We start from the raw sequence: 23793 nt of genomic DNA, 5'->3' as shown, positions 1-23793 counted from the left end.
AAACCTGCTCAAGATGTTCATGACAAATTCTGATTTAAGGTGAATGTGAAAACCATAGACTCTGAGATACTTGGATTATCTACAGTTTTTAATTATCTGGCTGCTCCCAATAAGGATAAAAATTGAAAGGCAGGGGAGCAGGTGTGTGTGTGGGGGGAAGGTATTTAAGACAGACAACAATAATTTTACAGATGACAAAAAGCCTAACCAAACAAAAAAATACACAAAGAACAGGCAGATGAGAAGGTTTACCTGGGCAGAGAAGCCTGGGCGGGTGCTAGGGGTCCAAGCTGGGGCTGCTCCCTGGGTAGGATTGGAGTGGCGGGAAATCTGGGCCAACATTTGCCCTGCAGAAGCTGATGGCTGGACAATGGTTACAGGAGGAGCCAGACCGCTATTTCTAGGAGTGAAAAAATAACAAGGTAAAGGATTAAAAAGATGGGTTTATCATAGAATTTAGGAATCACAGGATAATCTAGTGCTATTCCTAGATTCCCTTGACTCCCTGGGGTAAAGGAAAAACTTCGTAACAGAATCTGGAAAAGATGAGAAGGACTGACAGTCACACACTGATCAGGCCACACAGAGATGGGACCTAGCACATGGCAACAGGACAGGTACAAAGAAAAAGGAGGAAGAAAAGCAAGATTGTCTCATCCTAGGCCTACAGGTTCCACTGCTTTGTCTGAAATAGCCAGAGAAAGCTAGGGAAGAATAAACTTGGATTCAGTAACTGAATCCCTCAGTTGCCCTGTAAAGCAGCACACACATATGGGGCTCACCTGAAATTCTCTGCCGGCCGGGGGGTAGGAGGGAATGAGCTGCCCTGGGAGAATAGCTGTTGGGTGGCAGGGACAGTGCTGGAGGAGATGCCTTTACTCTGATCTGTGGACCAAAAGGAGTCGGGGGAGGGCCAGTCAAGGGGCTGCAGTATATTAGTTCAGCAAGTTCCTATTTACTCAAGAGGTATTAGGATTAAGTGGAAATATGCTGGAAGACTACTGACTGGGCAGTTACAGGCCCATCAGCAAGTGATTAAAATGAGAACTTAAAACAAGAGTGAGGAAGAAACATACCTGCATTGATGCTGGAGTAGATTTCTGAAAATCTTGGATCTCTATCCTGGGCAAACAGACCCTCTGACTTCTCGAGGGGCTTGCTGTGTTCTGGGCCTGTGGTTGTCACAGGCTGGACAGAAACCTGTGGAATATAATGATTAAAAATAACCATGAAATAACCCTAAAAGTCATATAAAGGTACACATACATTCCAACTGGTTCTGGGGGTATTAAGGAAATGCTCACCTTCAAAGACACACTAACCTGGGAATGATTGTAGCCGGCTAGTCCATCTCTTCCTGGTACCACATCCAATTCTGTTTGCTGTTGCTGCTGCCTAAATGTTAAAGACAAGGAAAGAAACAGGAAAAAAGATTTTAAAAAAGAATCTGGGGAAAAGGCTTAAAACAAACAAACAAACAAACAAAGTGCCACCCACCAAGGCTAGTCACTGCTCAATAAAGGATCTTCCACTATTTCTCACCTGGATGCCATTTGCCCTGAGCCCATCTCCAGGGATAAGTTAGCTGCAGGACCTAGCTGTGGCCTCTGGATTGTATTGGACAGTGTAGGCCGTGGTTCCTGGCTGGAGTTCCTGGGAAAATGGCGAGCAGAGAGAACAGAGGAAAAAAAAATATCTGACTCTGACATAAAAATACAGATACATGCTATAACATGCGTGACCCTTAAAATATTACACTAAGTGAAAGAGGCCAGTCACAAAGGAACCACATAATACACATTTCCATTTATAAGAGACATACATTTCCAATCATATAGAGCTTAGGGAGGATGACTGTTAATTACTACAGGACTTCTTTTGGGGTAATAGTTTTTTTTTTGTGTGGTAAGAGTTGTACAACTGTGACACACTGAAAAATTAAACACTTGAAATGGGTGAAGTGTATGGTATGTGAAATCTGTTAATAAAACTCTTTCTTACAAAGCTGAGAAAGAAAGTTCAAACAGAAAAGAATCAATAATAGAGAAAGAAACTAACAACAGAGTGGATACAGCTATGTTCTAAAGCAAACTATGGTCCAGGGGCCAAGTCCAGTCTATTGCTCACTCTTGTAAATAAAAGTTTACTGGAGCCCAGCCATTTCTGTTCATCTCATTTGTCTAGAACTGTTTTCAGGCCAAAACAATAGAACTGAGTAGCTGCAACAGAGACCATATGCCCCTCAGTGCAAAGATACTTACTATTCAGTCTTTCAGTTTGCAGATGACTGCTCTAGGAAAAAAGTCCACCAGACTAGAGCAGTAAACTGATGTATAAAACACCAGTGGTGTAGAAAGGGTTGAAATATAAAACTGAAATACAGTTGACCCTTGAACAACACAGGGGTTAGGGGCACTGTCTCTCCTAGTAGCCAAAAATTTGAGTGTAACTTATACTCAGCCCTCCCTATATGTGGTTCAATCCACAGCAGACCATGTAGTACTACAGTGTTTACTACTAAACAAAATCTGAGTAGTAAGTGGACCCATGCAGTTCAAACTCATGCTGTCAACTAAACAAATCACTCACATCTCAGAACTGAGTCTCCAAGCTATTGTTAGTTAAAATTTTACTCTACGTGGATGAACTACCCCAAATTCTAAGAAAGTGGAAGATGTGGAACTACTGGTGTTTACTACTAGAAAAGTAGAAGAGAAAGGTAATTTGATAAGGTTAAGCAAACTGGGCCCATGAGAAATCCCAACAATGGAAAAGGTCTTTATGGCACATACTTCACATTGGTGTTGGTACAGATGATGTACTCAATTTCATCTGAGTAAGGGTTCTGGAAAGTAAAGGAGCTGGTTCTCATCCAGAGCCATTCTCGGTTCTTAGACCGGAACCGGAACATGACAGATAGCACCTGGCCTTTTAACTTCACCACCTGGAAAAGGTTTGCATGCCATCAGTTGAAACCCATAAGAATTTCTCTTTACACATCTACAACCCTAAGATTCTTGTGTCACTGTCTGTAAAGTGACGTTCTCTCACAATGTCACGTAACAAAACAACATGAGGAGTGAAAACTAAGTGACTAAATAATGAACTATGTTTATCATGTTTCTTCTCAGAGTTCCAAGTTATCTGACCACTCTAGTCAATGTTAAACACAAGTAAAATTTTATTTCCAGGAGAGGAAAGACTATGCTTCCTTCACTTCCTTGGGAAGTCCCTCAAAGATACAATCTAGACAATTTACTAGAAATTTGTTAAGTTTAGTGACACTGAATACAGCTTACACATTGCCCCTCAGTCCTAGCTTTTTCCCCCTAGCCTGAGAATTTCTGGGTTTACAGCACCCATGAAGGTTTCTATAAATAAAACTAAGTTGACTTTAGTTTTACTTTGCTTTTTGTTCTTTAAAATAAATTAATTTTAGATTATTTTAGTTTCTAATCTCATAGAATAGAAAATCTTTTGAATCCCCCTCCTTAACAACAACAAAATAATAATATTAACAGCTAACATTTATTTTATAGTTACTATATGTCAAGTACAAGGCTTGATATAGCCTAGTAGGCTATATATTTTCTTTTTTTTTTTTAAGAACATCAACATTTAACATTATAAAAAAGAAATGAGATATAAACACTTGCATTTAGACAATAGTAAGTGGTCTCTAATACTTACATGTGCTCACTGAATAACATGTACACAATGAACATCATTACATTTGTACACAAAGTACTGGATCTGAAAACCTGTTTATTGCTGTACATATCTATGCCAATGAAGTATTAAGCCCAGTAATTCAAAATACCTACACTTTAAATTGCTTTTTAAGATAACATTTGTGCTTAAGCTGATGGGAGTATGGCGGTAACTGTGGACATTACAATCTGACTAAGAAATAATCACGGCAGATAATGAGAAATACCTCTCTTAGCAATAATGAAATGGCACATTTTAAACACATAAACAAAACTTTTAAAAAACAAATGTGAAACAAACATGGCAATAATCAAAATGGGAAGAAAAAAAAAAGGAAAACAAGCTTCATTAGAAATCGTAACTAAATTTATGTACTAAAAAAGCAAAAAGAAATATAAATTTATCCAGACTTAAGAAACATCAAAATCTGGAAACCAACAACTGGTAAGCAGCTACAGCTCACACACTAAAAAGCACCTTTGCTTATGCACTCGAATACCACAGCAGCAACTGACGTCAGAATTACAACCTTGAGATTAGCGAGTGTATTACATGATCCGTTAAAGTTGTTTTGGAACAAACATTTTCTAGAAGTGATAAGATAATATTCTGTGGCCAAAAGTGTCAGAATTATGAATTATAACTTCTCACGCTGCCAAATGACCATGTCCTCAGCTTTAAATGGTTTCAACAGATGTCAGAGTAATTCTTATAGGACTACATACACATACATGAAACGCGATCCTTCTAAGTAGACGGAACAGCTGATGCTGAGGAATCAGAAGCCAGAGAGACTTCTCACTGCCATTGATTTCCTCTAGAAGTTGGGCCATGTGCTTTAAATGCTTTATCTTATATACCCACTGTATCAGTAAAAACACTACTGAGGCTTAAAGAGGGAAATTAACCAGTCTAATTTAACGTAAGAATTGCTACCTAAAGCCAAGTCTGTCCTGAAATTAAATTTACCAGATGTTTTCAGGATCTAGGGCCTGAAAATTGCAATTAAGAGTCAGCTTACACAGTGGTACAGCATGTGCCTAGCAAGCATAAGGTCCTGGGTTCAATCCCCAGTACCTCCATTAAAAATAAGTAAATAAATAAAAACCCAATAACCTCCCCCCCAAAACAAAATAATAAATTTAAAAAAAAAAGAGAGTTAGCTTACAATTAAGAGCTAAGTCTCACTTTTCTATAAAAGAACCATGAAATGAATTTTTATACTACTATCCACAGTTCAGTGAAGTGTAGAATATTTTAAATACTTTAAAGACAGCCCTTGGATATAAGACAGTGAGTAGTCAAGCCAAAGAAAAATACCTTGAACATAAATTATCCATAGTTTCAACATATTGGTCCTTTTCTGTCCCTTAAAACTACAAGTTAACTACTAAAGAATGTAAAATTGCAGGGTGTGCCATAGTACTTGATTAATCAGTGGTCAGTAAATATTTGTGGAGTGAATGTGATAATAGACATTAGATAAAAATATTTACACCCAAACCAAGGAAAAAAGTTACCTGTTGGAAGCTGTCTCTTAGAAGCTGCTGGTCTTCAGGATGACAGAATTCTACAATATTCTTTCCTAAGAGTTCCTAAAAGAGGAAAAGAGGAGTAAGATTGATACTTTCATGATGATCTAACTTTCCTGGCCCATCATCAGGGGACTTGAATTTTATTTCTCCTGTCTTTATCCCACGATTACAGATAAAAGTGGAAGGGGAAAAAAAGACAGAAACAAAAAAAAGAGATGGAATCTGGTAAACAACTGACCTCCAGAGCACTTTTCTTTTTCAGAATACTATACATTTATTTTAATTTATTTTAATTGCATTTTTTACAGATCTGAGGTATAATTAGGTAAACTCACTCATTTCAAGTGAAAAATTCTAATTTGATTATCATAATGAATTTATACAGCTGTACAACCGTTACCACCATTGTTTGAGAACATACTCATTGCTCCCAAAAGTTCCTTTGTGCTTGTTTGTAATCAATCCCTGCTCCCAATCCCTTAGCCAACCACTGATCTGCTTTCTGCTTTAGTTTTGCCTTTTGTATAATTTCATATAAATGGAATCATACAATGGGTAGACTTTTGGGTCTGGCTTCTTTCATCAAACGTAATACTTTGAAGTTTATCTATTTTGTTCCATGTATCAACAATATAGTCCTTTTATGGCTCAGCAGCAGTCTAACATGGATATACCACAGTGTGTATCCATTCACTAATTAATGGACATTTAGACTATTTCCACTTTTTGGCTATTATGAATAATACAGCTGTGAACATCTGTGCACAAATCGTTGTGTGAACATATGTTTTCATTTCTCCTGGGTAAATACCTAGGAGTGTAACTGCTAAGCTGTAGGGTAAGTGTAAGTCTAACTTCTTAGGGAATTGCAGAAATGTTTTTCCAAAGTAGCTACACCATTTTACTTGCCTACCAACAGTGTATGAAGGTTCTGTTTCTCCATGTTCTTGCCAATACTTTTTTTTTTTCTTTTTTTAAAGTTTTTTTTTTGAGCTGGTGGGGAAGTAATTAGGATGGATGGATGGATGGATGGGATTGACTGATTGATCGATTGATCTATCTATTTATTTATTTATTTTAGGGATTGAACCCAGGACCCTGTGTACAGTAAGCACACACTCTACCACTGCGCTATCCCTCCCGACTCTTGCCAATACTTTTTGATCACAGCCATTTTAGTGGGCATACAGTGGTATCTCACTGTGGTTTTAATCTGTACTTTCCTAATGACTACTGATGATGAGCATCTGTTTATGTGCTGTTCATATTTCTTCTCTGGTGAAATGTCTATTTAAATCTTGTTGCCCCCCCCCCCTTTTTTTTTACTGGCTGTTTGCCTTAATGAGTTGTAAGAGTTCTTTATATATTCCGGACACAAATTCTTTCTCAGATATATGCTTTATAAATATTTTCCCCCAGTCTGTGGCTGGTCTTTTCACTTTCTTACTGATGCCCTTTTAAGAGGGCAAATTTCAACTTTTATGAAACCCAACTTATCAAATCCAACTTTTTTCTTTTGTGACTCATATTTTTAGTGTCATATAAAAGATCTCTGCCTAACTCAAGATCACAAAGATTTTCTATTTTCTTCTAGAAGTTTTATAACTTTAGCCCTTCCACCTTTACATCTTTGAGTTGATTTTTGCGTATGGTGTGAGGTAAGAGTCTACATTCTTTTTGTTTTGTTTTACACATGAACATCCAATTGTTCCAACACCATTTGTTGAAAACGTTTCTTTTCCCCTTGAATTGTCTTGGCATCTCTGTTGAAAATCAACTGACCATAAATGTGAGAACAGACTCTGTTCTAGTCTATTGATCTATGTAACTATCCCTACTCGAATACCACAGCGTCTTGATAACAATAGCTCTATAACACATGTTGAACCAGGCAGTATAAATGCTCAAACTTTGTTCTTTTTCAAGATCTATTTTTCACCAGCTTAGCCTCTTCACACAGCCACAGTCAGAAGTCTCTCCTGACCACCATAATTCTGAAAGTTTATATAATGACATTTCTCAACTCAGATATAGTTACCTGGTCTGCTGAATGAGGTATCTAAATAAATCATATTAACTGATGCTAAATATGCATATTTTCTGGGTTACTATGCATCTAGATGATGACATGAATTATCCAAAAGTGGTCATATCATTGTAACTAATTACGATGAGCACTTTTGCATCATTATCTGTATTAATATCAAAAACAAAGAAGAAATACACATTTGTACCTGCTGCTCCCACCTGGTTTCACAAGCCACATATTTATAGATCAGATAATAACCTTGATAGAAAGCTAAGAATAAATTTAGCCATTGACAGAATAGGATTGTATCTTTTTCTGAGCTGGGACTGATATATTTTGGCTACCTCTGGAATTACATGATTGAATAATCTCAGCATAAACAAGGGAAAACAGAGGCCTGAATATCAGTGGTGTAATAGCACCAGCTCCTCACCTGCGGCTGGTAGCCAACTGTAGCCACACAGCGATGATCCACGAAAGTGAAGATTCCTTCAATGTTGTGTCGAGAGATGAACTCTGTTGGTTGACAAACATTACTCATGTCTGTACAGTTAGGAGAACTAGTTACCTGAAGATAAAGAGATAAAAATGAGATAGAACGACACCATTCTTTAAAGATGTAGTTCCCATGAGGCTCCCAATTTTAGGAATTTCTAAACTTTCACATCTCATCCAGAAATGAAAAAATGATAATCACAGAGAGGGCACGAGGCCTAGCTCCACTCCCACACATGCATCCTTTACCAACTTTGTAAAGGAAGATAAAAATTCATTCAACCTAAAACCCACCTACTTTCATGTAGCTAGGCCGTGTTCATTATTCACAGATTAGGAAACTATAGTCCCATCTAACCAAGGAACATCTATTTTTATAAAGAGGATCAAAATAATTCCACTTCTATATTGTTAGTCATGTAATGATAAAATAAAAGATCTCTCTTCTATTGTATATGGGCAAAAGAAATTTGTTGGAAATAGAAAATTCAGCATTGCAAAGTTAATAATATGAAAGAAGAAAAGACCTCCCTCTCTCTCTCTCACACTGTTCAGCTTCTGCTAAATCCAAAAGAAGCAATATTAACTATGAATGCCACATTCTTCCAAATATTTGTAGTTTTACAGAATTCATCATTTGTATTTAGAGTAAAAGAAAAAAAATAAAATGAACACATCCTGAAAGAGATTTCCTCTCATTGAAAAGGTGTGATATAGACATGGAAAATCCATACTTGCCTGCAGTCTGCCAATGGCCACCAGGCAAAACTTGCTCCCCTGGCCAGCCTCTGGGTCATCATCTGGGAGGGAAACACCTTCAGGAAGGTGAAGTTAAAAGGTTTAACAAGGATCTCAAACTCAAATGCCTTCAAAAGTCAAAAATTTAAAGATTAAACAACCCAAAGAATTTATCATATATATCAGGTACTGTTTTAAGTATTTTTTATATATATTAATTCATATATTTTACCCACATTAATTATAATAAAGTGCAGAGTACAGGTCCCACCCAAAGTATTCTAAAAGACCATGCTGGCCAAACCAAACACATATGAAGATAATCACCCATTCTGTGACCATATCATAGGCAGAGAACAGATGTCTTGCCCAACCTGTGACTTTTAAAGTAAGCAAACAACCAAAACTGAAATTAAACCAAACACCAATAGTTATTTACGTCCTCTGGAAAAAAGAGAAGCAAGTGCTTCCATGTTTTATGTGGAAAGGAAGAAGGCTGCATTTTCTCTCCACTCTTTGCATAATTATCTTTTTACCAAGAAAAATAGGATTTCTTTGAGAGTTACACAGAAGTATAAAAATCATGTATACCTCAAATGCATGGTTTATACAGCATATAAACTAAAAAGTTCAAAAATCATTACAACTTAAAATTACTTTTTCTTAATTACACTTACTTAATTAAATCATTTATTGGGCGCCTACCATATGCCAGGCACTAGGCTAGGTGCTTTTCTTACATTTAGTCTACTCATCACAGTAACTCTATAAGGGATATAATATCTCCAAATTACTAATGAGAAAATTGAGGGCTTTTTAAAATAAAAGCCAAGCAACTTATCCTAAGTTATACCACTAGTAAACAACAATGCCAAAATCAAACCCAGGTTTTTCCAAATCCAAAGTTTAATCTCTTACTGAAATATACCATCTTGCTTCTCTTAGTTTCTGTCTCCCTACAATCCCCACTTCCCAGTCATAACTACCCAGCAGGGAAGTAATGAAGTTGCTAAGATTTGGAAATTCTGACACGCCCGCTGAAAAGGATGTTTGACTTCAAGTTCTAGTAAAACTAATCTGCTCACATCCTGACTTAAAGCCTTTGTAGAGAATATGCCCTTTATAATTTACTACAATCAAGTGATTTACCCCTTCTACGCCCAAGTCTTGTTCTTACTTTAGAAAACTTTCCCAAATCAGCTGCATTCAATGCCAACTGTTTCTTTGCACACAAATACTTAGGACAGAGGTATTTAGTAAACACACATTATTATCTGTACATTTAAAACCTACATCCTGTGACCCAGCCAACAGTGAGTCATTTTTAAGTCTGAGTAATCCATCCCCTTAACTGGAATGCAAGATCCATAAGGGAAGGGAAGGAGCCTGCTTTTTCTTTCCTATTATTTTTTACAGTTTATAATACCAAAGTACATTTCATATACCAGATACATGATACATGTTAACTAACTTTCTTGGACTCTGTGAGGAAACTGCTTCACCAAGGAAGAAATCACTACCTAACTTTCCTACCTGCTGGGGGCCAGGCTTTGATGTAGCCTGTGCAGTGGACGACCACGAAGTGAGGTTCCCCATCCTTCACAGAGCCAAGTCCATTCCTAGAAGAATTACAGGTGTGAGGAGAAAGCCCTACCCAGTAACATTTAAAAAGCAATGCTGGCTTAGCACCTTTAACTTTAGGTTCTTGGGTGTTTAGAAAAGAGGATGACTATACTCAGATCTTCCCACCCAAAAGTGATCACCATTTTTTTTGATCCTTGCAAAAGTAGAGTAACTGAAAGGTACTGAAGCAGGAAGAAAGTAGGTCAAGTGTTAATGTAATTTCTTTAAAAAGGATGAGCAAAAGCAGCTTTAGAAGTCCAGGAAAATATTCCTAGAAAAAAAGTAACTGGGAAGTGAGGGATGAGGCTGAGGGCTGCTAAAGAAAATACTACAGTAAGACAGCTGAAAATGTGATGATCTCTACAGGTACCTGGCCATCCCTTTGGTTTTTTAATACCTAGGATCTCACCTGCATCTGTTCCTCACAAAGCTCAGTCTATTCATGGAGACTGGGTCCACAGAGCTATTGCCACACCTGTTTCAATAAACAGAGAGATTAAAAGCAACTAAGTTGCACTATCAAAGAAATTTCCATCTGTTAACAGCCAGATAACAGGCTCTGGATACAATTAGACAGAAAATTGGTAACAATGCTCCTAATAAGGAAGGATAAAGAAGTCAGGTTTGGTATTTCTAAAACTTGTTAACTGTCCCAGAGTTTTAAGTCGAAATGTTCTACATGCTCTTCAAATGCAGAGATTCTCTACATCAGGGGTCAGTATTCTTTTTCTGCAAATGATCAGACAGTAAATATTTTCAGCTCTGTGGGCCATTTGCTCTGTTGCAACTAGTTGACTGCTATTATAGCAAGAAAGCAGCCACAGACAGTATGTCAACAAATGGGCAAGGCTATATTCCAAGGAAGTTTTATTTACAAAGAGCCATGGTTTGTTGATTCTAGCGCTATGCTGCAACACAATCTGTGTGCCATATTTCGTTATTATTTATCTTGCTCCTGCCTATGTCTTTGCATCAGCCATGTCCACCTATTGGGACACTCCCTCTCATCCTCTCTACTTTCCTTCTCTCATTTACTTAACAATAATAAATAAAACTTATAATGAATTTAATATGTGTCATGCACTATTCTAAGCATCATTACATATATTTATTTATCTAACCCTCATAACAACTTTATGAGGTTGATATTAATGTAACTCTCAATATTAGATGAAGAAATCAAAATACAAAGTAGTAATTTAATCTGCTCAAGATCTCAGAAGATAAGCAATAAATCCAGTAGTCTGGGTGCAGAAGCTACTCTAAATCACTAAGCCACATAATACTCAATTTTGTAACCCCTCTCAGGAAATATCCTTAACGTCCTACCCATCATTTCTAATGAGCATCTTCCCAGTACAATACAGTCAATTTCCATTATATAATCTGAATTTATTTTATGACTTTAAGAGATTTCTTCTCTACTTGTGAAGAAAAGTACCACCATCCTTCAAAATCCTTAAATGTATAATATGTAATGTATAAATATTAAATACTAAGCTAGAGACATAAGAAAGTCTTAAATTTCCACCAAAAAAGGGGGCAGAAATGGTCTGAGTACATGGATGTTGTCTGGTAATACACTGGGAAAAAATATAGGTTTTGGCATCTGACTATTACCAATTAAAATAAAATCCTGTATCAAACATTATCTATGTAATCCTAGGAAGTTAATTTCTGAGTCCTTTTTTTTTTTTTAAATCAGCAAATAATAACCACGAATTCTACCCTGTTGTGGGAAATGAGATGACAAACATAAAGCAACTCTCACAACGTCTGGCATAGGAGGAGTTCAGTAAATGTTAGTTTCCTCATCACTTTAGTCTGTGTTACAACCCATGTGAGTTAAATTTAATCTAATCGGAGCATGGATTTAAAAGTTTAAGTCCTCTGACCAGAAATCAAACCTTCAGCTCTTAATTCTTCATATGTCAAATCAAAATCCTCAGCCTGACACTCACCTCATACGGCAAATAAATGATCTCCTTGAGCCCATACACATCCTCATGGAAGACTGCTGACCTTCCTTCTTCACTGTTCCAGTCTTCAGATCAAGGATACGCCCTGAAGAAAGATGTGAAGGACAGTCTGGAGTGCCTTCTTGTGTGTGGGGAAGAGGAGCAGACATACTGGAAGCAAAGGTAAGTCAGTAGCCTATTCATGCTCTTCAGTTTCTTTACTTATAACAGAATAGGCCAAGTAGGAGACGGATTTTTTCCAAGCCTAAGACACCTCAGTTCCCACCAATGAATCTTACTCTTCAACTCAAAAGCAGCACTGGAAATACCCTTGTGCAAGGGACGGGAGGAGTAGAAATAGGTACGGCTGGCAAGCAAGAGGCAAGGCTATATTCTTAGGTGTGATTATTTTTATACACATGCATGCACACACACACACAGTGAATGTCATTTGTTTAAAGACATCATTTTATATGCCACAGAAATACCCATCTGTCTCATGCTAAAACTGTTCCTTCTTTATTACAGAGAAATCTATGGGAACTTTTGGGAAAAATAAGAACTAGAAAAATGAAATCCATGAAAACATAAAAGAGGGGAAAGCTGAAAACCAACATTCAGATGAGCATAACGGATTTTATTTTAATTACCAGTTTTAATCTGCTTCCACTTTAAAAATTTTTTCCAGATTGCTTGGGAGCAGATGTGACTTATTTCCTTTAGCCAAACTCTGGCAAAAGGACTGAATAACATTAAATGGGGGGTTTGGGAGAAGGGACCAAAAACAAGACAGAAAAATAGTGCATATTCAAAAGAAAGAAAGAAAGAAAACCTTAGGCACTAACTGATAACCACTTTCCTCTAAAATAAATATCTATTATCATAGAACCTAGCACAAAGCCAAACTAAGCACAACTGGGTAGAAAAAATACCAGGAAATTCCCCATACAAATGAGAGAGAAAAATGGATAATTTCCTTCTTTTAGAATGAGGGGAAGAAAAAAGGTTATTGTGGGTTTGGCTTTTACTGTGTATTTACACCAGTATTAAGATTAAAGTAAACTTTTATATGAGCATTGCCATAGACGAAACATTTTCTAAGAATGAGCTACAAAATATATTACCTGCACGTGGATAAACACAACAGATTACATGTATTAAAAGAGGAAATTCTAGAAACTTTGCCAGATTCAATGAAAAAATTTAAGAGTTAAAACACCTGTTTGATCTGAGAAAAAAAGAAGAAAAAGACTTCCCATTTTCCATCCACATAACTCATACCCGTCAGGGCGTTTTCTGAAGTGGAAAGCTGCTCACGAAGTTTGTCCACATCATCTGGGTGCACCTGATCATACAGGGTGCTACCAAACCATTCAGACTGCGGCTGGTTCAAAACAGGGGTCACTGAGTCAGAGACATATACCACCCGGCCTGTCTCACATGAGACAATAAACAGAAAGCCATCTGCTGCCTCCAAGATCAAATGTTTCAGCTCCTGCCCAAGGAAGAGAAAAACAAGTAAATACTGAACTCTGAAAAACCAAATATTACTTACTATTCATGGAAAGAAGCAAGACATTTCAGGCGGTATCTATCTCTCCATAAGCAACTGTTGGCTCCTATCTGGTCCACAAGCATAGCTTTGCACCCTAACTGTAATTATCTTCACTGACAACATAGTTCTTTCCAATAGATATTTCCTCAGTGTCTCTATGCCACTATCCACCTCCTCCTCTTTATCTCAGAACTCGACATAGGGAATAAAAAGGCTTACCACTAACAATAATTGAGTTCTTGATCTCACCCTCTCTGGTTTCTTTTTAGGATCCTGCTCTACAAATATTCCCATTTTCTCTTTTTTCCCTCAGATATATGGACATGATCAAATATTCCTAATTCTACATAAATCTCCCCTCAATCTTGCCCAACTCATCTCTCTTTCAGGGCCAAGCTTAAACTGAGAGTAATGTTATAGTCACTGGCTCTACTCTCTACCTTTCATTCATTTCTCAGTCCCACAGCAATCTTCACCTAAACCACTACGCTCATGTTTTTTTCAGGAGGTTCCTAACTGCCAATTCAAGTCCTTTTTCCTAAGTCTGAATCATTTTACTCAATCTCACTGAAGAATCTGACAATACTGTTCATTCTAGCCTTTAAAATTTATTTCTCCCTAGCTTCTCTGATAGGACACTCCAACTTTTTCCTTCCTAAATGCCCCTTCTCTGCTTTGTCCAAGTCTTAAGAGTATGCATTTCCAAGGTTCTATCTGAAGTTCTTTTCTCTATATATACCATATTCTCTCCCTAAGAAATTATATCTACTCCCCCACTATGAAATGATACCCAAGTCAACACCTCTAGTCTTGCCTAAAATCTGTTATGCATCTCCAAATAGATATTTTACCAGCAATTTAATTTCAACATCTCAAAACCTGTCATTATTTCCCCCTCCAAAAAATAATCCTTTGTGCTCTTCTAGCATTTCCTTTCCTGATTAACAGCATCACCTCAGGCAACAGTCCTCAAAAATCTAACTACACTCACACTCCAGTGGTAACTTGGTTTTTATCAATTCCACTTTCAAATACAATGTCACTGCTCTAGTCATCTCATGCCAAGATTAATGGTCTCCCTGTTCTCACTTTCTCCAATCCATTCTTTTTTTTTCCAATACCTCTATTGTGGTATGGTTCTTGTACAGCAAACTACACATATTTCAAATATACAACTTGATGAATTCTGATAGGTATATTACACACCTCCAATCCATTCTTAAAATGCTACCATATTTTTTAGGGCTCCCCATTGCTTAAAAATTAAAATCTAAATTATTTAACATAACACCTAAATATTCCATCATCAGGTCCCAGCCTAACCTCCTTTTATCATCTCCCAAGGCATGCTAAATTACCTGACTTTCCTTGAACAAGCCAATCATTCTCACCAGACTTTTGATCATTTATTTCCAGTATTTACAACACTAACCCCCTATTCTGTGTTTTCCATATTTGCCCTTGTACAGGACTTTTTACTGCGTCTCTACTATAAAACTGATTCTGTATTGGTATTATGATTTATTTATTTACATGTCTGTCTCCACCAGTAACTATCTCTTACCATTCTTTACATTTCTCATAGCACAAAGCACCTGGTTAGCTCACAAAAGATGCATAACTGGAGTCTGCTGAATCAATACCTGCATGTGTGCTGTGAGAACAAACTGGTTAACTATTCAATGTACACATATATAAAATCTGCGCTGTACGTGCTTTCTTGTAGACCATTCTATTTGGAAAATTCTTGTTTCTTTTTTTCAAACCATATTCCTTCCTTCTTGTTAATCCTCTGAATAAAACGGTGGCATTACAGGTCAATTTTTTTCTTCCTTATACTTCCTGTATTTTCCAAAATTTCCTGCAGTAACCAAGTGTTCTTTTTAATAATCAAAATAGAACATGGCTTCCTTGCTCTTGTAAGTCTTTGCAAGCGCCCTCACTCAGGCCTGGTCATTCTATTCACTTCAGCCACCCCTCCAGTACACAGCTATCTAGTCCTATGTAAATTATTAGTAAGTTTTACTAAGGCGTTTCTTCTCTGTGTGCATTTTCCTATCATTTTCCACTTATGTGTGCATCCTGCCACTCACGTACTCATATTCAGGTTGCGTTCCTGAAAGGCTGGAAATGTTTTTGCCTTCTCTGTCTCACAGTGCATCCAATGTAACAGACGACACCTCTAAGCAACAACTGCCTGCTGGACTCCTTTTATCACTAACACTGGAAGCTGCTTCAAGAATGAGAAACAGATTTTGTCCATCTTCTATAACCGTAAAGTCAGGGAAGAGGGCCAGTACTGTGGACTCAGTCCCCCTTCTCCCTGTGATTCCACTACTGTTCTACCGTGTAGGCCGGATTTAGGAGTAAAGTTCTAAAATACCTATAAGCTTGCTAAATAGCCATCACAATTCTTCTCTACTTCTCACTGTTCTAAAGCTAATATATGCCACAGTCAGGGATCAAAACTCACTTTCCCATGGTCCAAATTTTTCCTTCAGAGCTGAATTCTTGTCCTTTAAACAACCTACACACTCAGTTCTGCTCTGACTCCCAATAAAATGCACTACTTAGAATTATGGTCTATCCCCAAAAGACCAAAACTTTCAACAGGTTCTAGACTCTCTCAGTTGTGCTTCTCAGAGACCTGATCAGTGAGAAAAGACGGCTTGTAGGTGCCATCAGTGGACGTGTTGCCAGTTCCTCGCAAGGACTTCATGTGAGAAACTGCCATGCGTAAGATGGTTAGCTTGTCTGGTTTTCGAGCCAGGGCACTGCAGGTGGGTACCATGTCTGACAGTTCTGTTATGTAGGCTGTCATCTTGTTCCGTCGCCGCCGTTCAATTTCACTATGATTTTCCCTGCATGGAGAGAGAGAGACGAGAAGCCCCATCCAGGTGGTCACATCTGGCCATTTGGGAGCAGGGAGAATGATATGGATACCAAGTGAGCTGCTGAAGAAATGCGGTATTGATTTAGTGGTGCTTATGTCTCAGAAGTTAGAGTAAGGTTTGACAACCTTCTCATGCAGAGCAAGCATGGAAAAGAAACTAACAAGGCAGACAGAGAACAAGTAGATACCAGCAATTCTAAATCCCAGAAAGTTCACTTTTACGTAAACCACCACTCCCTCAGAACAAAAATGTTTTAAAATAATTGTTTTTAAAAATGTTGATTTTACTCACTTAAGTTCCTCAGCTTGGCTGACTTCGTGTTTACCAATTCAACTATTTAAAGGCTGAAAACAAAATGACCAGTTTCTTCCAACACAAGTATATTACTTAACAGTTGATACAAATCAACAGTATAGGTTCCCCTGGTTTAGAAAATTTTGTTTATTCTAAGCATCGCCCTTACTCTCAATACTAGAAAGCAGAATTGGAGGTTTTATTTGTCTCACTAACACACAAAGCCCCCCTTCTCTATCTGGGCGTGGTGCCAGTGCACTAAGCTCAAGAGACTGTAAGACACCACTACCAGAGGTCCCTTACAGGTGCCCAATTTGGGACAAAGTGAATTGGAGAGCAGGAGTGGAGCAGACAAGATGTTTAAAGGCCTGAAAACAGCCAATCTGGATCTCACCAGGGTAAGCAGAACGTATCTCCAATACTGGCTACCTCAAAATCAAATAGAATGATATCACTGCTAAAAATAATAATCCAGTAGTTTTCAAATTGGATTTCTGAAGCCTAATAGCGCCCCAGTGTCTCCCATGGGGATGCTTCAAGGAGAGAACCCAAACAACATGCTGCATTTGTTTCTACTTGAGCAGCTTTGCTTTATCTTTTTTATTTACTTCTATTACCATTTAAGGATTCTACTTGAACAAAAGTTCTCTTTCAAAACAAAAAGGAAAAAACCCAACTAATCTAACACAAATCTCTTCTTCATGAGGAGAGCAAACTAAGGTCAAGCCGCTAACTGACTTCCAAGAGCTGCCCTCATTCCCAGTGAGTGCAGTGTTCTTCCCATCATACAAGCCAATCAGTCTCCTGAAAAGTGAAAGAGCAGTAGGAGGCATAAGCTGAAATGGCAGCAAAATGAGCCTGTGCCCAGCTGAAAGAGGTAATGATAGGTAAGAGTAGTAAAAACAGGCATTGGTATCAACAGCCTATCTCGTACTGAGCCGACCCGAGTCACAGAGACCAGGAGACAGGAAGACAACATTTCTTTTGCAGTACTTTTACATTATCAACAATGGTCTCCAAACAGAACTCCATAAATGTTCCTTTTCAAATAGCAAAAAGGCCTCAGAACAGGAGTCTATATTTAGTTACTTTGCCTGAGAAACATAAAATTCAACTCTCAAACTTAAAGCACCCATTTTCCTAGTATCTGTCAGGTTTCTGACACTGAAAACTAGAAGGCTTATCTTTTAACTAGCCACATCAAGGCTGCTAAAAACTCTTCTGGGAAACTACAAAGTTTCAGTCACCAAATCAACAGCGGTCCTGCCGTGACAAAGTTATCCAGGCTGTGAGTCTACGAAGGAAAATGAGGGTAAGCCTTCTGGAGAGGTGTGGAGTAAGTGCTAAGGGCTAAAGACCAGGAGCTAACTGCAAACACAGATATATTTATTAGTTCTCTGATAAAAGAGTATTCCCTGCCAAAGCCCCAACTGGCACAGCTGTACTGTTTCTAAAAGCTTTTTATTCTGTGAAACCTAGTGCTAAGATAAATATGAAAAGATAAATATGATAAAACTAATAGCAATTTCTTACATTCCTAAGTAAAGTTCCCTCAACTCACCTACTTTCTGATGGGGGAAGCCAAAGTACCTGCTACACACAAACGTCTAAAAAATCTTGTCCTCTCTTGACACAGATAAGGAAAAACACAAAAAGAAAGGGGAAGAAAAGAGCAGAATAAGAAAAAGGATAGAAAAAAGAGCATCACCGGCTTCATCATGCTAAAAGGTACTGTTCTCCTACCTGGCAAGTCTCTCCTTATCCGCAGAGCTCTGCTCATCATCCGACCTAAAAACAGAATTAATGAACTAAGCTAAAATTAAAATAGAAAGTAAGAGAGAAGGAAGGAGGAAAGGGAGGGAGGGAAAGAGGGTAAGAAGGGAGAAAGGTAAGGGAAAGAAAAGAAAAAAGAAAAGAAAAAAACAGATGCAGAGGAGAGGGGAAAATGGAAGTGTGAACAAAAACCTTGCCTGTAACTCTACAAAGCCATCTATTAGGATAAAGAAAAAGTAACTTACAGGACAAAGGTCAACAAAAAAGCAAGGCCAATATTCATTATAAATTAGCATAATCTGAAAAGCATTCTGACAATCATACTCTCTAGAGACAAAGTATATACAGTTTGAACAAGAACCAAACAAGGGAATACCATTCTCACACACTGCTCCCAAACTGGAAAGAAAATGATATCCACATATGCTATTCTATAGTGAAAAAAATCAAACAGTAAATCATGATAAGAATGTCAAACAACTGATCACAAATACAATCACATGTGCACTCACAGACAAAATAACCGATCAGGTTTCACTGGAGAAATTATTTTATGTTTAAAATTTTTTTTATGTTTTTCTCCCCCACTAGAGAAATTATATAAATAAAACTAAGAGCTAGGTTTCTGGTATATCCCTATCACTGATTTGGTCCTGAAGTAGTGAATTTCTATTCAGTCACTTTCCCATTTCTCTGTAATAAATTTCTCTGTAATAAAGCTACAACATTGCTGGATCCCAGTATCAACTCCCCCTTCCCTGGAGGCGGCTGCAAAAGATTACCACTAAATTCTTCCAGATAACTGAAATACTATAACGGTTGGTGGCAGCTGAAGAAACATCAAGGTGTTGACAGGTCAGTTTATCAGTAATCAATTCCATCTTAAGTATATATAAAGAGATTGAGCATAACTAGACTAAGAATAAAATCTCTAAGTAAAGTATGACACATTAATAGGCTGAAAGACTATTCAGCTGTTTAAGGTGACAAGTACAATGACTTTTATCAATATGGAAAAGTTTCTATAAAAGGTCATCTAAAAGAAAAAAAGACAAAAATTAACATAGTAACGATGAGAACCATACGAAGACTTATATATACTGACAAGGAAAAGAAAATGGAGTGATATTAAGTGTAGTTTCATGTTCATTCGGGTTATTATCGTTCCTTAACAAACTACAAATCATTTTTTCAAAAAGGTAGGAAAATTCATTTCAGCTTTTGAAGAACTTCTAGAGAATTCTGAAGGAGGCTATGTGAGGTAAACTAGCTTAACAAATCATATCTTAAAGGAATGAGTTCTGCTGTTTGAAAAAATAAAAGTTAAATATCTAAAATTCCTATTACTGCTCCCTAATTCCTTAAGCAGGACAAATGAAAACTAAAACAGTTCAGGTCCCGTTTTCATAGCTTTTTGGAATTTTGGTCAAGAGACTGTGAACCTGTCTCATCACTACTATTTGATGGCTTCACTTTTTAATGCAGCTTTAGAAAAACTATTCCCTAAATATCTATTATTAATTTATTACTTTAGAGATGGTTCACATCCTAAAGTGTTTACAAGTATCTACTTTGATAAACAAATTCTTCAAAAACCTCTTAAAGTCACTCCTGTCCTACAGCCAACACTCTAGCCCAGGCCCTTATGATTTTACAGCTGTCTGATTGTTTTAACAGCCCCCTATCCACCTCTCTGACTACAGTGCTTCAGTTTAATCAATCCTATATAATGCTACTAGAGAAAAATCCCACATGCATTTTATATATTATCATCTTATTCAAAGCTTATGATGGCATCTTGCTGCTTCAGAGTAGCTTTAAATTACTCTGATGTTTCTTAGACCCCGACATCAATGGCTCTTAAAGTATGGGCCCTCACCCAGCAGCATCAGCAAAGAATAAATAGTAAGTGTTCAGTCAAGCACTGGATTTTGGAGTATTCATTTTTCTGAGGGGGCTGCAAACTCAATTTTTAAAAAATAATTTACTGCTTAGTAAATAACATACAGAATAAACTTTCTAAAAAATAAAACCAAAATTTGAGCTGAGGAGTTGTTTAATGAAAAGCACTTTTCATCATCTTGAAATAATGATAATTTAAACAAAATTATTTCAATAAAAACTCCAGTCTTCACATAAATTGTTTCTTTCCTGTCATTTTTAAAAGACTAAAACTACTGCCTATATAGATTCTGTAGACCCATTTAATAATAAATGTAACCAAGAAATTCATATTGTCTGTGTTCCTGTGGATACCCAGCATGCACACTGTACAGATACCTATCACGTACATAAAAAACCCTATGTAAAATATATCATTAGTTTGAAGCCATGTTACCCAAACATAAACAATAATTGTAATACCAAGTTTTGCCAGCTTTCAGAATAGAATGAGATTGGATAGAGAAATTAACTCTCACTGAGATAAAATTAAAACTCAGTGTTCTTGAATTGCCTGGTGCCACAACGTGGAACAGGATGCTCTCTTACATTACCTGGCAAATCGCTCCTTATCATTAGACATCTGATCATCATCACACCTAAAGGAGAAAAAAAGGATTAGTCCAAAGCATTACACTTGCTGTATCTATTTCACTCTGAAAGGAAAACTAGAAAGGGGTAAAAATATTCAACAGAAAAAAAGCAATGGAGAGCTATCACAAAGCAACAAACATGATAACAATATCCCATAGAACTTAAAAATCCATGACTATTATTTGTCAGGTTTCTAATGTCTCTTTCACCATTACTTATCAGACATTCCAAAAAAAAAAAAAAAGATGATCTCACGTGGGCACAGCTAGTCAGCCCTGTCAACATTACTCTGAGGTTAGGGATAGTTTGGGCTTTGCTTTTATTCAATTATGGCAAAAAACATGTCACATAAAATTTACCATCTAAACCATTTCAAAGGGTACAGTTCAGTAGTGCCAACTATATTCACACTGTTGTACAAAAGATCTCCAGAACTTTTCACCTTGCAAAACTGAAACCCTAGCCACTGAACACCACCTTCCCATCCCCCTGCCCCCCTCCCGCCACCCAGCTCCTGACAACCGCTGTTCTACTTTCTATCTCTCTGATTTTGACTACTTTAGATTCCTCATAAAAGTGAAATCATACAGTATTTGTCTTCTTGTGACTGGTTTATTTCATTTAGTATAATGTCCTCAAGGTTCATCATGTTGTAGCATGTGACAGTATTACCTTCTTTTTAAAGGCAGAATAATATGCCATTGGATGTATATACTGCATTTCCCTTATCTATTCATCTGTCAATGGATATCTGGGGTGCTTCCACGACCTCTTGGCTACTGTGAAAAATGGGGCAGTGAATATGAGTGCAAATATTTCTCCAAGATCCTGCTTTCAAATCTTTTGGATATATAAGCAGAAGTGGCACTGCAGGATAATATGACAATTCTGTTTTTAATGCTGTGAGGAACCTCCATACTGTTTTCCAAAGTGGCCACACCACTTTACATTCCCACCAACCAATCCTCACCAACACTTGTTATCTTCTGGGTTTTCTGATGGCAGCCATCCTAATATATTGCCTATTCATTGTAGTTTTGATTTGCATTTCTCTAATGATTAGTGATGTTAAGTATCTTCTCATATGCTTTTGGCCATCTGTATATCTTCTTTGGAGAAATGCCTATTTAAGTCCTTTGCCCATTTTTAATCAGGTTGTTAAAGTTCTTTATGTACTATTGATATTAACCCCTTATCAGATACATGATTAGCAATTTTTTTTTCATTCCATGGGTTACCTTTTCACTGTTTCCTACGAGGTGCAAAAGTTTCTAGGACATAGTCTTAAATTAGGATTTTTCTTTAATGGAGGTACTGTGGATAAAACCCAGGACTTCTGCATGCTAAGCGTGCACTATACCACTGAGCTATTACCCCCCCACTTATGATTTAAACAATGCACTTTATTGTTTTGATTAAGGAAACAATCCATTCATCTCAATGACTTCTACTTAATAAGCCAATAAATCCTGTTTGCTACTACAGAAACTGCAAAGAAGGACGTGATGAAAGAGGAAAACCTAACTCTAAAAACACTATTCTCTGAATGATCTAAATTTTCCTCTTCTCACCGCCATAGGATATAACAAAGATCTATCAACTTTGGGCAGAAAGTGCTTTTGGGAGATAGGTAAGGCTCACAAAATTTACAGTTAAACAAGTTATTAAGTTAGAGCCAGAATTTACTGGCTCCTTTATAGCCTATAAACTCTCAACTACTTTGATCCCAAGAACTTCCAAAGTTTTTGAGAATAACTAGAGAGCAGAAGTAGAATGATGGGCAAACGTGGTGGAATTGCAGCTCAAGGACAAACGGTTTATTTCTAAGACACAAAATACACTATAAATTAGATGCTATACTCTTTATGAAAAAAGTGACCTAAGCTAAAAAAAAGACACCTATAATTTACATATTAACTTTGAATCTCAAGAATGAATCTTCTAGATGCTTGCTACAAAGTGTAGTCAGTGGACTAGAAGCAGTAGCAGCACCTAGGAATCTATTAGAATGCAGAATCTTGAGCACTGTTCCAGACCTAATGATTATCTGCATCTTATCAAGAGTTCCTAGTAGATCTGTATATGCTTTTGTTTGAGAAGTATTATTCTAGATACCAGTAACCCGGATATTGTACCTAGAATTTCAAAGCCTTCATGTTGTTAAAAATTATTTTATAGATGTTGTCTGAAAAATATAACAAAATGACACTTGAACAAAGTGATAAAAAGAGGTCATAAAGTACAACTTTCAAAAATAGCATCCACCAAGGAGATTTAATATTGATTTAGAGATACAATGCAAGTAAGACTTTCACTCATTGACCAAAGTGGAAAATTCCAATTTAAAAAAAAATGTACTGATGGGCAAATTAAGAAATTTGGTGACTACTCCCTCAGACATAATGACATACTTGGTAAGATGAATTATGACCACCTTTTTTTTTTACGTTTGGGGAAAAGACAAATGAATCTTTTTGGATTTGCATACAGTTTATGACTACTAACTTTTGTGGAAATGGATGCAATGACTCTAGGGCTAGAGCTAATTAACAGGAATAAATAAGACTAGTTTATCTCTATCCTATTCATATACACAACATAGTTCCACTAATAGTATTTACTGGGTTTCCAATTGGAGGAATCCTCAATAGAA

General features: G+C 37.1%; 1 protein-coding gene across 4 annotated transcripts in view; it reads right to left on the bottom strand.

Moving 5' to 3' along the window:
• The window catches only part of ARNT (aryl hydrocarbon receptor nuclear translocator), a 50680-nt gene that overhangs the window by 4580 nt on the left and 22307 nt on the right, over positions 1 to 23793 (bottom strand). For 2 of the 4 annotated variants that reach the window (XM_032464343.1, XM_032464342.1), the window contains exons 4-19: positions 21101 to 21145; positions 18576 to 18620; positions 16292 to 16505; positions 13371 to 13584; positions 12093 to 12195; positions 10541 to 10606; positions 10042 to 10127; positions 8509 to 8585; positions 7709 to 7843; positions 5232 to 5306; positions 2793 to 2944; positions 1543 to 1653; positions 1323 to 1395; positions 1077 to 1200; positions 783 to 885; positions 253 to 400 (exon numbers count right to left, since the gene is read on the bottom strand). In XM_032464343.1, coding sequence (XP_032320234.1) covers positions 253 to 400; positions 783 to 885; positions 1077 to 1200; positions 1323 to 1395; positions 1543 to 1653; positions 2793 to 2944; positions 5232 to 5306; positions 7709 to 7843; positions 8509 to 8585; positions 10042 to 10127; positions 10541 to 10606; positions 12093 to 12195; positions 13371 to 13584; positions 16292 to 16505; positions 18576 to 18620; positions 21101 to 21145 — 1771 coding nt within the window. The remainder of the gene's footprint in view (positions 1 to 252; positions 401 to 782; positions 886 to 1076; positions 1201 to 1322; positions 1396 to 1542; positions 1654 to 2792; positions 2945 to 5231; positions 5307 to 7708; positions 7844 to 8508; positions 8586 to 10041; positions 10128 to 10540; positions 10607 to 12092; positions 12196 to 13370; positions 13585 to 16291; positions 16506 to 18575; positions 18621 to 21100; positions 21146 to 23793) is intronic. The other 2 variants (XM_032464345.1, XM_032464344.1) reach the window with 1 other exon arrangement.

This window comes from Camelus ferus, chromosome 21, assembly GCF_009834535.1.
Source record: "Camelus ferus isolate YT-003-E chromosome 21, BCGSAC_Cfer_1.0, whole genome shotgun sequence".
NCBI classification, from domain to species: domain Eukaryota; kingdom Metazoa; phylum Chordata; class Mammalia; order Artiodactyla; family Camelidae; genus Camelus; species Camelus ferus.
Note: the sequence above shows the minus strand (reverse complement) of the source record. Positions and strands in the feature narration are given on the sequence as shown.